Source organism: Eubalaena glacialis, chromosome 1, assembly GCF_028564815.1.
Source record: "Eubalaena glacialis isolate mEubGla1 chromosome 1, mEubGla1.1.hap2.+ XY, whole genome shotgun sequence".
Classification (NCBI taxonomy): Eukaryota; Metazoa; Chordata; class Mammalia; order Artiodactyla; family Balaenidae; genus Eubalaena; species Eubalaena glacialis.
The window spans coordinates 178884631-178900081 of NC_083716.1; the positions used below are offsets into that span (position 1 = coordinate 178884631).

At 35.4% G+C, this 15451-nt stretch overlaps 1 protein-coding gene across 3 annotated transcripts in view; it reads right to left on the minus strand.

Moving 5' to 3' along the window:
- The window catches only part of METTL8 (methyltransferase 8, tRNA N3-cytidine), a 77703-nt gene that overhangs the window by 24780 nt on the left and 37472 nt on the right, over window positions 1–15451 (minus strand). For all 3 annotated transcript variants that reach the window (XM_061201838.1, XM_061201828.1, XM_061201818.1), the window contains one exon: window positions 14685–14839. In XM_061201838.1, the coding sequence (XP_061057821.1) occupies window positions 14685–14833 (149 nt within the window). In that variant the 5' untranslated portion in view covers window positions 14834–14839. The remainder of the gene's footprint in view (window positions 1–14684; window positions 14840–15451) is intronic.

Below are 15451 nucleotides of genomic sequence, written 5' to 3' on the forward strand. Positions count from 1 at the left end.
TTTTCAGCCTTACGCATTTGTTTTAAACTGTTAGTTTAACTTGCTTCTTCCTGAGTATTTAATAGACTTAGTTATTTCTTAAATTGCTCTAACTTCCTTACACTGTTTTTTATGTTGCTTCATTTTCTTAACTGCTAGGTGAGGGGGATATTATACCCTTAGCCCCAAGAGAACAGATTTTCCACTATATAGTTACAGAATCCCCATAGAAACCTATAAAATGTTTCTACTGTATTTATGGGGACTTCCTCCAGACCAGCTGCTTTATGGAGGTTCTTATATTAGAAGAGTCTGATTCATGTATACCCAAACCCAACAGACAGCAATAAGAATCATTCAGGTTTATAAGTAACAAATACAATTACAATAGAATTTAAGCATAGAGACAACTAACAAACAAACTGAAAATAACCAGGTATTTAACAATACCACCACCACTACCACCACCACCACTACTGAAGGAAGAAAATGGTTCATACTGTTTGACTTGCAAATTATACTCTGGGAATTTATTGTAACGAAGCCACTAAAAAAAACCCAGAGAAGTTCTGTACAGAGAAGTATCTGTACAACAGTATTTACTGGAATACCAAATATAATAGCAAAAAACTGGAAACAACCTCAGTGATAGGATAATGGAAAAAGTATGGTAACTCAAAGGAATATTATACAGACATTTAAAATGATAGATATGAAGTTTATGCAACAACATGGAAAAGTATATATGAAATAGCATGAGGTTAAAACAACAGATCCCCAAACTGTATATGTATTATAATCACAACTATATAAAATAATATACACACTGGGTGAAATAAAAACAATTATAGTAGAATAGTGGAATTAAGAGTAACTGCCTTAAAATTTCCTTAATATTGTAAAGCTGCTTCAACTAGAGATAATCTTTTTAAAAACCATATTTATAAAAAAACTATATTGCATGTTTAAGACATATAACAATGGTCATTAAAACTTTATGTTATCCTTCTTGGGGGAAAACCCAGCAATCTTTATAATAAAAAAGAATATATGTTTTCTTAAAAAAAGAGAATTGAGAAGAAAATATAAAATATGCTGAATATTTTTCCTGAAAACTTGAATTTGAGAAAAAGAAATCTTAAAAATAAAAGATAGGATTTTTAGTAAGAAATTTTCACACCAAGGCTAGTAGAATTAAGTCGTAATTTTGGAGTGGCCATGAGTCCTATGGCTTCAGTTCATATGTGTGCATGTGTGTGTGTGATTTCATATTCCTTCTAAATGTATAGTGCAATTGAATGATGATTCCTTACTTTAGCTTTAAGGTGATGGCAATAACAGTCTAAATAATCATGCATTTGGTTTGGTTTTGAAAAGTTAAAACACACACACTCTCTCCCTAATCATTTAGCTTGGGTACTAATGTTTCTGAGGTTCCTACTTACAGAAAACTGCTGAATGTGGTGTCACTTCCTATTATAATTTTTAACAATCAGATATAAACCAAAGTACCCAGTGTAAGCTATGCAGATAAAATGTTTTTCTGTCTTGGTCATTTACTGTGTATGAAAAAGTGTCATTATAGAACAAAATTTAAAGAGAAATTTAACAAATGTATTAGGTGCCTAGTGAATTAAAAATAAAATATTGTTAGGTAAAAGGAAGAAATAAAGTTTATTAGTTTCACCTTAAAACTATTTCAGTAATCTTTAATTCCATAACAAAGTCATTGTATTACATAGTTACAATTATATTAATAGAAAAATTTAAAGAGAAAAAGTCTTACCTTTCATTGAAATATCCTAATTAATTAACAGTTCTTAATTTTTCAAGTTCCCTTCCTGTATTTATGGATACACACACACACAAAAACACTCTTCTACATAGCTACAAAATCTTCATAATTATGGCTTAAAACTGCTGTATAGGACTTGTGATTTGCGCCATGACAGAGTACCTAGAAACAGGCTTATCCTTCTGCTATAAACAATAATAAAACTGGATAAAATAGTATATAAAGCAATTGCTTTTAGGCACTGGACTACACTTCAGACAGCACAGGACTGTGATCCTTAAAAGAAGAGAAACACAAAAGGTCAGCTCCCACATTTACCCTGGCTTTCTGTCTGGGACATGTTCTAGACTGTGGTGCAGAGGTAGAGCCCAAGCAGAGCCTGGCTGACTCACTGAGTGGCAGTTTTGTGAGTTGAGAAGGCAGAAATCAAGATTCAGAGCTGCTGAGATGGTGAGACTTTGTGCAGCAGAATACTGAACAAGAGGGGGTTGGACAAAGGGGAGGGCCCCTGAAGTCTGCATAGGCAGTGCAGTGCAGTGCAGTGCTTGGAGATACTGGAGTTCTGGCTAAGCCAGAGTGGAGAGACCTCTCTGAACACTTCAGGTATTCAGTTAAGACCCCAGAAATGCCATCCTATAGGAATAAGAACCACGCTAGATTCAGAAAATATCAAAATAATTTCACCTGAACAGCACCTAAAGTTAAATCTGACTTGACCAAGAAGATTTGGCAATAATTTAACCACTTGCCAGGAAAAAAAACTCAACACCTTTAAAGGAAGACAACATAATCCAGATTCCACATAAGATATCACCCATAATGTCCACCATATAATCAAAACTTTTAGCATGTGAAGGAGGAGGATAACGTATTACCCTTCAGTAAATATATTTTTAATATTCTATGTGACAAAATGGGAGGCATGCAAAAAGCTGCACACTGAAGTCTGATGACTGACTTGTAGAAAAGTACTTGTATGATTGTTTGCATTGTGAACTAAATTATATGCTTTTTTCATGGAATGCTATTTTTACTTGAAAGAGCAACTGTAGACAAACTATAACTATTCAGACTTGAGTATTCGGCATCTTAAAAGTAAACAAAATGAGCCTATCACTTTAAGAAAAGAAAAAGTATTTGCTGTCAAAGATAAATTTTGTGCTTTCAAGCAAAAATTAGGATTTTGGAAAGGTTGTGTCCACCACCATGAGTTTGATAGCTCCCAATACTTAAGAGATTTTTCCTGATGGGAATAATGGTGTATTAACAAATGTGATTTTTGAATATTGTATAATGAAATGTGTCATCTGAATCTACATAAAACAGGGAACTAAACTTTCCAAATTATCCATACATGATGTCATAAAATGATGCATAGGTAAAAAAAAAAATTCAAAATATAAGGTGTGGGCTTCCCTGGTGGCAAAGTGGTTAAGCATCTGCCTGCCAGTTCAGGGGGCACGGGTTCGAGCCCTGGTCCGGGAAGATCCCACATGCCGCGGAGCAACTAAGTCCGTGCACCACAACTACTGAGCCTGCGCCCTAGAGCCCATGAGCCACAACTACTGCAGCCCGCGCGCCTAGAGCCCATGCTCCACAACAAGAGAAGCCACCGCAATGAGAAGCCCGCACACTGCAACGGAGAGTAGTCCCCACTCACCACAACTAGAGAAAGCAGGCGCACAGCATCGAAGACCCAACGCAGCCAAAAATAAATAAATAAAATAAATAAATTTATTAAAAAAAAAGTATAAGGTGTAACAATGGATTATAATATAGCACAATACCAAAAGTTCATTGATATGGTTTCATATTCCATATTGCAACTAAGAAACTGCTGCTCCTGAGATTTAATGTAGTATCAAGAAAAATATGGGGGGGCTTCCCTGGTGGCACAGTGGTTAAGAATCCACCTGCCAATGCAGGAGACACAGGTTCGGGCCCTGGTCTGGGAAGATTCCACATGTCGCGGAGCAACTAAGTCCGTGCGCCACAACTACTGAGCCTGCGCTCTAGAGCCTGTGAGCCACAACTAGTGAAGCAAGCCCATGCGCCTAGAGCCCGTGCTCTGCAACAAGAGAAGCCACCACAATTAGACCCCCGTGCACCACAATGAAGAGTAGCCCCTGCTTGCCGCAATTAGAGAAAGCCCGCGTGCAGCAACAAAGGCCCAACACAGCCAAAAATAAATAAATTTTTTAAAAAAAGGAAAGAAAAATATGGGGAATTCCCCAGTGGTCCAGGTCCAGTGGTTAGGACTCCTGCGCTTTCACTGCCGAGGGCCAGGGTTCAACCCCGGGTCAGGGAACTAAGATCCCACAAGATGTGGGGCACAGCCAAAAAAAAAAAGAAAAATATCTAAAATTATCTTAAGACGCTATTATAAAACTCCTCTCTTTTACAAGTACATATCTGTGTGAGGCCAAATTTCCTTCATATAATTCAACCTAAACAACATTACACAAAAGATTAAATGAAGAAGCACATATGAGAATCCAGCTTTTTCCATTAAGCCAGACATTAAAGAGACTTACAAACATTTAAAACAATGCACTCCTTGCACTATATTTTTTGGGAGCAAATAGATATTTTCATGAAAATATGTAATTTATGTTAACATGTAATGAGTTTATTATTGTTGTTTTAAAATGAATTAATATTTTAATGTTCAGTTTCAATCTCTAATATGGAACATATCAATAGATATAATCCACATAAACAAAAGGTCTTTGGGGTCCCCAATGATTTAACAGTGTACAGGGGTCCTAAGACCAAAATGTTTGAAACTATTGCTGTAAAATAACATACAAAAAATAATCGAAAGATGTATAGCCAAAAAGCCAGTAGGGAAAAATAAAAGAACAGATGAGACAAAAAATAAACAGAAATATAACCAGATTGTATTAACTTACAATGCTACCAGGATAGGGCGTTATCTTAAATTTCTCTCTCTCTCTTTTTCTTTCTTTTTTGGTGTTATTTTAGTAGCTCTAAAAAGGTACCAAATTGTTTTGATTTGTATTTCTTTTACTGTAGTATATTTTCCCATATGTTCACAGGTACTTCCTTCTGGGTCAATCTTTTATGTCTGTTGCCTATTTATCCATATAACAAAAGGTTTTCATGCTTCTCTAACAATATAACAAATATTCAAATGTTAACCTTGATGTATGGCAGTGGAAAGTAATTTATATTTTCTATGTCTCTTAGTTTTTGTATTAGTAAAATAAATGTAATAGTTCTCAAAACAGTGTACAATTAAGACTACATACTTTGAAATTATAATTATCCTATTTCATCAAATCTAAGATACCATTATTTTCTGTACCAGTAAGAAAGAAAAAAACACTTCCAATTACAATTGTAAGATGCCATCAATTTTAAGAAATGCCATGACTTCACAGAGATGTTAATCGGTAAAAAAATGTCTCAGATGGATAAAATATAGTTGTTATAGGTAAATCAGAGAATAATTGAACTAACTTCAATTAAATCTTTTCTACTCTTGACACTAATTTATATTTCTGAGTCCTGGCTTTCCACTTATCTTTTTTGGCCGTAATAAATATTTCAGTTGATTATTTTTATTAGTAAATCAGTTTCTTACTTAGGAATGAATGACTTACAAAAGACACACAGAAAGAACCAATGCCTTCCCACTTCTGCATACAAGGGAATAGAGGTCACAGCTGCTGGAAAAAAAACAATATTTACTTCTCTCATTAGACATTTATTGACAACCTATATCTATTAGGCACTGGGCTGTGAACTGGGGACAGGAAAATGAAGAAGATTTGGTAGAACTCAAAACTGTTAGGAAGATGAGGAGTTGTAATTGATTATTAAAGAACAAAGACTTTATCAGATAGACAGTAAGATGGGAATATGTTAATGGGGGGCATTCTTTTAAAAAAATCAAAATTCAAATAATACTAATGCTTATAAAATACGAAGTTTCATCTCTACCCTACTTCTTATCCCCATGTCCATCCCTGAGAGAAACACTGTTATCAGTATGATGTGGACCTTTCCAGACATTTCTCTGTGTATATAAAAACAAAGATATGTATATACTGTAGCACACGTATAGAAATTCCTTAATAAAAATGAGGCCATACTAGAGATACTTTTCTGCAACTTGCTCTTTTTGTTTAATGACATACCGTAGCCATCTCTTGATATCAATACACATGGATCTCTCTTATTTTTATTAACTGCTACATTGTTTTCCAATGTATGGATGTAACCATATTTTTTAATGGCTTTATTGAGGTATAACTGCCATACAGCATATATTTAAAGTATATGATTTGATACATTTTGACAAATGTAATATGCATGAAAACGTCACCACAACCAAGTTAATGAATATATCCATCACTCTCAAGTTTTCTTGTGCACGTTTGTGATCCCTCCCTTCCACCTCTCCCCTTCTCACCACACCCCCTCCTGCTTCACTAACAACCACTGATCTGTTGTCGGCCTCTATAGTTTGCATTTTCTAGTACAGTAAAAGTAAAGCACATACTCTTTATTTCTAGCTTCTTTCACTCAGCATAATTATTTTGAAATTCATTCATGTTGTTGTGTATATCAATAGTTTCATTCCTTTTTTATTAGTAGTATTCATTATCTAGATATACCATAATTTGTTTATCCATTTACTTGTTGATGGACATTTGGGTTGTTTCCAAATTTGGCTATTACAAATAAAGCTGCTATGAACAATCATGCAAAAGTATTTGTATGCTTTCTTTTCTCTTGGATAAATATCTAGGAATGGAATGGCTGAATCATATAGAGGTTGTATGTTTAATTTTTTAAGAAACTGCCAAGCTGTTTTCCAAAGTGGTTACACCATTTTATATTCCCACCAGCAGTGTATGAAAATTCCAGTTCCTCTACATCTTCACCAACAGTATTGGTACAGTATTTTGAATTTTAGCTGTTCTAATAAATGTGTAGTAGTATTTCATTGTGACTTTAATTTGCACTTCCCTAATGACTACTGATGTTTGAGCATCTTTTCATATGCTTGTTATCTATGTATCTTCTTAGGTGAAGTGTCTGTTCAATATTTTGCCCATTTTTATTGGGTTATTTGTTTATTGAATTTTGAGAGCTTTTTATATATTCTGATTTTATTCTGTCTTTTATCAGTCATAAAAATAAACAAACTATTGATATATGCAACAACATGCATAAATCTAAAAATAATGATCCTTAGTAAAAGTGGCCAGAAAAAAAAGAGAGTATATATTGTGATTCCCTTTACATAAAATATTGGAAAATGCAAACTAAACCATAGTGCATGCTATGTTCTTTCTCCCCTCCTTCCTTCTTTCCTCTCTGGTTTGTTGGCAGATAAATTCTCTTGACACCAAACCTTACTCAGGTTTATCTTACTCTGTAAGGTTAGTTTAAAGGCTGGGTGTTACGTATCCTCTGCACTTTTCTGTAATCTGAGGGTGTCAGAGGTGGGGGAGAAGGGGGAACTCCACTGGGTAGTTGGCAGCCTTTACTTTATGAGGGTCTGGGTCTGTTTTTTTTTTTTTTTTTTTGAGATTTATAAAGTCCTATCTATGCTAGGTTTCACTTACCTAGTTAGGATGTGTCCTATTCCCAAGGGGGTTTCCCTTGGGCTTTGGATAGTTTCCTCAATTCAGCATGGACCTCTGGGAAATGGTGAGCCCCATGATTTTCCCTGCTCTACTAAGACCTCAAATTCTTCTGTGATAGGTAAGAACATTTATTTTCAAGGGCTCTTTCTCAACCTTTGCTAGGGCTGCCTAATGAGTATTAGTAATGATTTGTCAGCTGACCTTTCCCTAGTACTGCTTCTGAGGGATAAAGATAGGGTTAGGAGCCACTCTGAGCCACACACGAATCTACAGTTTCTTTCCTTTGTCACTAATTGTCTATGTACGATCAGTATGAACTCTTGTAGTTGCTGTTGGCATAGTTTTTGCTTGCTTTTACTACTTCTTATTCATTTTGTTGGAGGAGGAATACTTTGTTTTTCAGATTCATCCCATCTTCTTTACCTGGAGGACTCAGGCTTCTTAGTGAAACAGACTAGAGCTCCTTTAGAGCAGTGATCATCTGCTGTTCGTCTCTTGAGTACTGCTCTGAACCTAGCCCAGTGATGGGTACATGTCAATAAAACAAAAGTGATGAGGAAAAAAGGTATCATTTCATGTTCTATAATGGTTAACTCTAGGTGTCCTGAACAACAGAGCCTGATTAATTCTCCTAAAATACTTCTTTTGTCACACCATTTACCCGGTTTCAAAATGTGAAACCTCTCTTCCAAGTGGGCTGGTCTATTTACTTGCTTTTGTACACGAAATTTACCTCATCTACAATGCAGATCTTTGCTCATGCTCATGTCTAGAACAAAAGGGTTTTCACTATTTAAATCCTCCTCATCCTTCAGAGCCCAGGTTAAATCCTACCTACTCTATGAAATCTTATTGACTTTCTTACATCCCCATCTCAAAAATCTCTTCCTATTCTGAAGACTATTCCTATGGTCTTCACAGTCTTCACTGTATGACCCTGCACAGTCCTCTATACTGTTTATTTATTCATTGGTATATATCTCAACTCTCCATCTTATAATAATAGCAAGAATGATGCCTTTTAGGGAGCTTACTACTACTAAGTGTTTTACATATTTATTTCCTTTAATACTCACAACACCTCATGAAAAAAACTTGCTCAAATTCCTACAGCTGGAAAGGGGTAGAGTCAGGGCTTAAATTCAGATTTTTTGGGTTCTGAAGCCCATGTTTAGCTATGATATTTTTTAAATTTATTTTTTATTTATTTAATTTTATTTTTTATAGCTACGATATTAACTCTCAGTCTAGCTGTAAATTTTGAGTAGACATGAACTGGATCTCCTATTTCTCTACACCGATTCACTTATTCAAACAAACTTATTGGGTGCCTAAAATATAGAGAATATAGCAATGAAAGAAATATAAGCTAAGCTCTTCTCTGAAGAGTCATACAATCTAATAATGAAGATAAAACAGATACATAAGTAACTAAAGTACATGTTAGGAAATGGTAATAATAATAATAATACAGTTAATTCTTATGTGTTGCTTATTTATCATGTATATACAATTTATATTATTATATATATATATACTAATTCAATCCTTACAACAACTCTATGAGGTTAATATTACTATTATTATCCCATTTTAGAGATGAGGAAACTGAGGCACAGAGAGATTAAGTAACTTCCTAAAAGTTAGACATGTAGACTGCCTCTTTTAACATCTAGACTGCCTCTCATGACAAATTATTGTATAAAGAAAATTCAGACTATATAGTAAGAAAGAATTCTTGATACCTGAACTCTACTGGGATGCTGGAAACAGTCAATTATTTAAATGGGTTATGTAATAGAAAGTCATGTTACAGGATATAGGTCTTACCTTGGATCTACAGAGAATCACTTAGCTCAGTGTTTTTAAACTAAAGGTCATGACACTTTTAGTGAATCATGAAATCAATTTAGTTAGTCTATCTACATTTAAAAAGAGAAATAAACAAAAATGGAGCAGAAAAGAACAAATGGAAACTATGAGTGCATGTCTTACATGGTAAAACTGCATAGGAAACTTCTGTTCCTGTTTCATATATGTGCATGTGTTATACATACAGGTACTGTTCCATGATGTAAACTGTTCTCCTTACTGTGGGTCATGCCAAAAAGCTTGAAAGCTGTTGGCCTAGCTGATTTAGTTGTATGATAATACAAGTGCTTACTGCTTCCTTATAAATTTCAGGGATCCCCTGAAAAGTTCCTATACACTTAAACCAGGAACAGCGTGGAATAAGGAATGATTTTTCCAAGTAACTGTGTAATTTGCTCAATACAGACAGATGTCTGGGCCATGTCTCACAAGCACTCTGAATATAGTTTCATGTCAGTGCCCCCCAAATTGATAAATGTACTAAGTATAACTAAAAGACTATAAGTGGAATACAAAATGATTTAGTCACTGTGGAAAAGTTTGGCGGTTCCACAAAAAGTTAAATATAGAATTACCACATGACCCCCCAGTTCCATTCCTAGGTGACTCAAACAAGTACATGTACACACATGTTCACAGCAGCTCTGTTCACAAGAGCCAAAAGGTGGAAATAGCTTAAATGTCCATCAGTGAATGAGTGGATAAACCAACTGTGGTATATACACACAATGGAATACTATTCTGTCATAAAAAGGAATCAAGTACCGATACATGCTACAATATGGATGGCTCTCCAAGACTTTATGCTAAGGGAAAGAAGCCAGACACAGAAGATCATATATTATATAATCTCATTTATACGAAATATGCAGAAGAGGTAATTCTCTAGAGATAAAACACAGATTGGTGGTTGCCAGGGGCTGGGAACTGTAGCATGAGTATAAGAGGTCTAATGGATAAGGGATTTTACTTTAGAGTGATGGAAATGTTTTGGAACTAGATAGAGATGCTGGTTTCACAAAATCGTGAATGTAATTAATGCCACTGAACTGTTCACCTAAAATGGTTAATTTTATGTTATGTGAAATTCACTTAACTAAACTATTAAGAATTAAGAGCCTATAGGCAGATGTAAATACTAGTAATATCCAGAATCTGGAAGGCAATATTACTCAGGATATAGGAATTGAAGAAAAAGGGTATTTTTATTTTTTCTCAAAAAATTTTTAACAAGAGGTTCATATATAAATAGTTCTTATTAACTAAACTAGAGGCTAAAGGGAAAAATGAACTGTACACAATTCTGATCAACATCTCTGAGAGAAAACTGACATGTACTTGTTAAGAAACTTCTTAAAAAATCAAAATTCAGCATGAGGAGACATTATTCTTAAATATAAAGGAGGAAATAAGGAAGGAAGTGAGAACTTCTAGACAAAACTTTGGACTTGAAGTAAGGAGAAAGTAAACCAGTCTTCTGGTTTTCAGTTTAATTTACTTATCTTCTCTTCAAGCAAAAAAATGGGGGGAACTGGGGTGGAGGACGTGGGGAGGTGATGTGAAGCAACTACTTTCCTCTTCCCTTGGAGAAAATTATTATTTTTTTATTATCACAGTATGTATCTGCCTTTGGAGAGAGTTCACTAGAGGTATCCTGCACAGGCAGGGTAACTTCTTTGGGGCTTGCTATGGAGGAGGATGGCTGTAGAGACCAGATCAAGGTTTTTCAAACTCTGGTCAGCTGAACCCTAAAGGTCCTCTAGGCTGCTAGAGGGAGGGAGGGAGAGGTGGAAGAGGAAAAGGGAAGTGGAGCTGTCGAGGCCCCAAGCCTCTATGACCACTTCACTTCACTCAGAGTAGGTTTGTTCTTACCTTTTAAATATTGGGATTCTATGTTAAGCCTTCACTTGGAAAAAAAATTCTGCTAAAGTTTGAAACCATTGGACTGCATCAAGGATTCCTAAACCTGGTAGCTCAACAGAATTACTAAAAGAACTTTTTCAAATTAGAAATTCCTGGGCCATACCTCAAGGGATTCTTGTGCAGCAGCTCTAAGCTAGCCCACAGTGTTTGAGAGGCACTGAACCAGATGACCCTTGCTTCCCTGAGAGCCTATGACAAAACAGAACTTAAATGGGCAGGCAGGAATCTTGGGCAAAAAAGCTAGTGATAGCAAATGGAAAAAGAGATGTAGACAACTAAATCACTAGAGTCTACTGACAAAAAACAAAACAAAACAAAACAAAAAACCTGGCAAACGAGGAGCTTGCCTAGGATGAGAAGTTCCTCTGGAGGTTTAACTGTTTGACAATTATCTCACAGCCTATTATAAATGTCCAAATTGGTGTTGATAGTCAAAATGGTTTAACTTAGCAACTGTCCAAGAAAGTATAATGTCGGCCACACACGTAACTTAAAATTTTCTCGTAGCCATGATAAAAAAAGTGAAAAGAAAGGAAATTAATTTTAATAATATACTGTAATTCAATATATCCAAAATATCATTTTAACAGTTATTGAATAACTAAGTACAAAAATTATTAATGATATACTTTACCTTTTACTTGTAATAAGTCTTCAAAATGTTACAGCACATCTCAATTCAGACTAACCAGGTTTCAAGTGCTCAAAAACCATATGTGGGTAGTGGCCACCATAGTGTATAGTGCAGGACTAATTAATAAAAAGTCAATCTATTTCCTTTTAAAATTGATATTCTGTTGCAATATAAACACAGAAAGTCCATGAATTACTTTCCCAGCCCTAGAGGTCCTGCTCCCAAGGCTAGTCAGATAACAATCTTGTCTGCAGATATTATACCCCACCTCACATCTTCAGCCCTGACTGCTTCCTAGCAGTGGAGTCTATGTTCTGGACATTTTTCTCAGGATGTCCCTCTCTCAAAACCTATTCAAAATATCTAAAATTAAATGCACCATCTTTATTCCAAAATAAAAAATCAATTTACCTCTTATTTTGTCAAATTCCTATATCTGTTATGAGCACTCATACACAAGTCTTTATGTGGACATATGTTTTCATTTATTCTGGTAAATACCTAGGAGCAGGTGGAATTGCTGGGTCATATGGTAAGTGTATATTTAACTTTATAAGAAACCACCTGTTTGACACAGAGAACAAACTAGTGATTACCGGGGGGAGAGAGAAGAGGGAGGGGCAATATAGGGGTAGGGAATTAAGAGGTACAAACTATTATGTATAAAATAAGCTACAAGGATGAGAATACGGCCAATATTTTATAACTATAAATGGAGTATAACCTTTAAAAATTGTGAATCACTATATATTTTTTTTTTTTTTTGATGTGGGCTGACCCAGACAAAGGTACTATTTTTTTTTTTTCACACACACTGTATTTTATTTTTACAAGAGATAAATAGACTGACACCAAGCATTGTACATGGATGACCACAACAAAAGCAACAATGATTGCAATTACCAAACATGAAACACACTCATACTATGTCATAATATTGACATTCAGTCCAGTAATCCTCCACTGTAACAGCTCCTTTACTTTGCAGTGAAAATTGATTTGTATATTCTTTGCCTCTGAGTCCTTGTGGGATTTTTTCTTTTTTTAAATTCAAACAGAAAGTCACAAAAATTATACTCATCCTCATCAGTTCACTCAGTCCCATGTAATTAATTTTTTTTTTCATCTTGATCTTTTGTTAGCACTTTTATGAGCTCATCAGTTTTTCATTAGAGTTTTGAAAATGCTTATTCATTCAGTTCAGCAGTACAGTCAGATACCAGAAACCTGTACTTGTCAGAGTCTTTTCCATGAATTTCCTGAAGATGAATCACTATATTTTATACCTGTAACTTATATAATATTGTACATCAACTACATTTCAATTTAAAAAAAGAAGATAAACCACCTGTTTTTCTTCTATTATATTTTAAAAAAAAATCAATTTACCTCTTGATTTTCCTACTTCTATTAGTCACCTAGGATCAAACCTTCAGAGTTGGGGCTTCTCTGGTGGCGCAGTGGTTGAGAATCTGCCTGCTAATGCAGGCGACACGGGTTCGAGCCCTGGTCCAGGAAGATCCCACATGCCACGGAGCAACTAGGCCCGTGAGCCACAATTGCTGAGCCTGCGCGTTTGGAGCCTGTGCTCCGCAACAAGAGAGGCCGCGATAGTGAAAGGCCCACACACCGCGATGAAGAGTGGCCCCCGCTTGCCACAACTAGAGAAAGCCCTCGCACAGAAACGAAGACCCAACACAGCCAAAAATAAATAAATAAATAAATAAACCTTCAGAGTCAAATGTTTCCTTTTCCTATATTCTACAAAAGCACCAAGTTCTATTTTTTCTTCCCTTACAATCTCTCTCTTATTGGCCCTTTTCTGCTTCTAGTTCTACCTGCTTATCTATCTTTATACTGTTATCCAAATACTTATACTTAATATACCATGTATAATGAATGCCATTTCTCTTTAGTGGCTCTGTAATACCTTTCACTTCAGGTGTGAATTTAAGACCACACACTATCTTGCTCCTACCCCACACCTGGCCTATTACCATTCCAACCTTATCATTTACCAATCTCCTAGAAGAGCCTTTATTTTAGGCAAACTATCCTGTTCTCCTGAATATGCCTTATACTTCCTCATCTAGGTGGATATGACTGTCTACCCACCTAGAATGCCCTTACTCCAGCTTTACCTAACTATTATTCCACAAATATTTATGTGTCAGGCACCATACTGGGTACTGGAGAAAGAATAAATATCTCAGTTTCCCCACTTAAACCTTCCTTTATATGCCAATTATAACTAAATAAAGCTGAAAAAAAAAATCTTCCTGACTATGCCAAAATAGAAGTGATTCTGCATTGTTGAGTTGTTCTTATATAGACCTATGCCTTATAAGAACACTCTGGGCCCTTAACAATTTGTTGCCTTGTATTCCTAATTATCAGTTTTTCCTATAAATACCCATCTATCTTCACAAATAGAGGGTGGATTTCCTAAAAGCATGAATTAAGGTCAAACCAATGTGTTCTCCCTGGTGCTCAGTAAGCAGCAGGTACTGAGTACACATTTGCTGATTGATAAGTACTTGTAAAAGAGGCAAGTGGAGGGCTCTACCTAGAAAAGAAGCCCCCTCAGTGATATGCTGCCAAATCAGGATCAGAGGTGAGCAGGGAGGGCCTGCAAGAACACAAAGCTGAGGAAAGCACTTGGGAAACTTCACTTTTCTAATTCTCTTTGCAAAGAAATTCAGAATTGGCAACATTTAAGTTAGGATCAGTTACCCTTGCTTTTAACTTCAACAACATAAGTGCTCAACTTAAAAAATCCTTTTCTGGCACTAAATGAAAATAATAACACTGGTGACGCTTAATGTACATACATTATATCACACCTAAAAAGATAACTTACCACATGTTGTGTTCAAAAACTTTGGCTGGATCAGTTAAAATCCTTGATCCCAGAGGGGCCACTGGGTGATAACTACTTTGGTATCTGTGAGGCACCTTTCTTATCCTTAGACAAGAAAAATAATTTCTCCAAATCACATTCATCCTCATCAGTACCTGGAAAGTTACAAACAGTTAATTAGTCAATATGGATTAAACAATATATTATTTACCTAAGAGCCAAAAACTGGTCTAAAAGGTTTACAAGCTGAGAAAGGACATGAAAACTAAAATATCTGAAATGAAAGATGGGCATGGTAGCTTCTTTCCTGAAGCATTTTTCAGGCCAAGAGAAAGGAAAAGAATATTTGGAGTGTGCAACATTGCCTGGCGTTCTTTATAAGTCACAGCCTTGACCAACTTTGCTTTGTTTGGTATTTGCTTATATAATTTTTAGCACATGGCCAAAGCATGTAAGCCCAGAATCTGGATTTTGTACACTAAAAAGTTTTTTTAAGTGATTTTATTATTTTGTTTTGGGAATTCTACGCAAATGTATTTCTAGGGAATATCTGATGACCACTAGACCAAAAACCCAAGTATAGGAGTAGAATAAGAAAACAAATTTTTTAAATCTCATTCCCTGGGCTGGGCTGAATAATATGAATATTGGTAAAATAAATAAGTAAATACTATATTAAGATATGATCCCAACAATTCTTAATTCTAACAACCCTGTATACATACATTTTAAAGAATAATCAGTAATGCATTTGCAAAATGGATTTC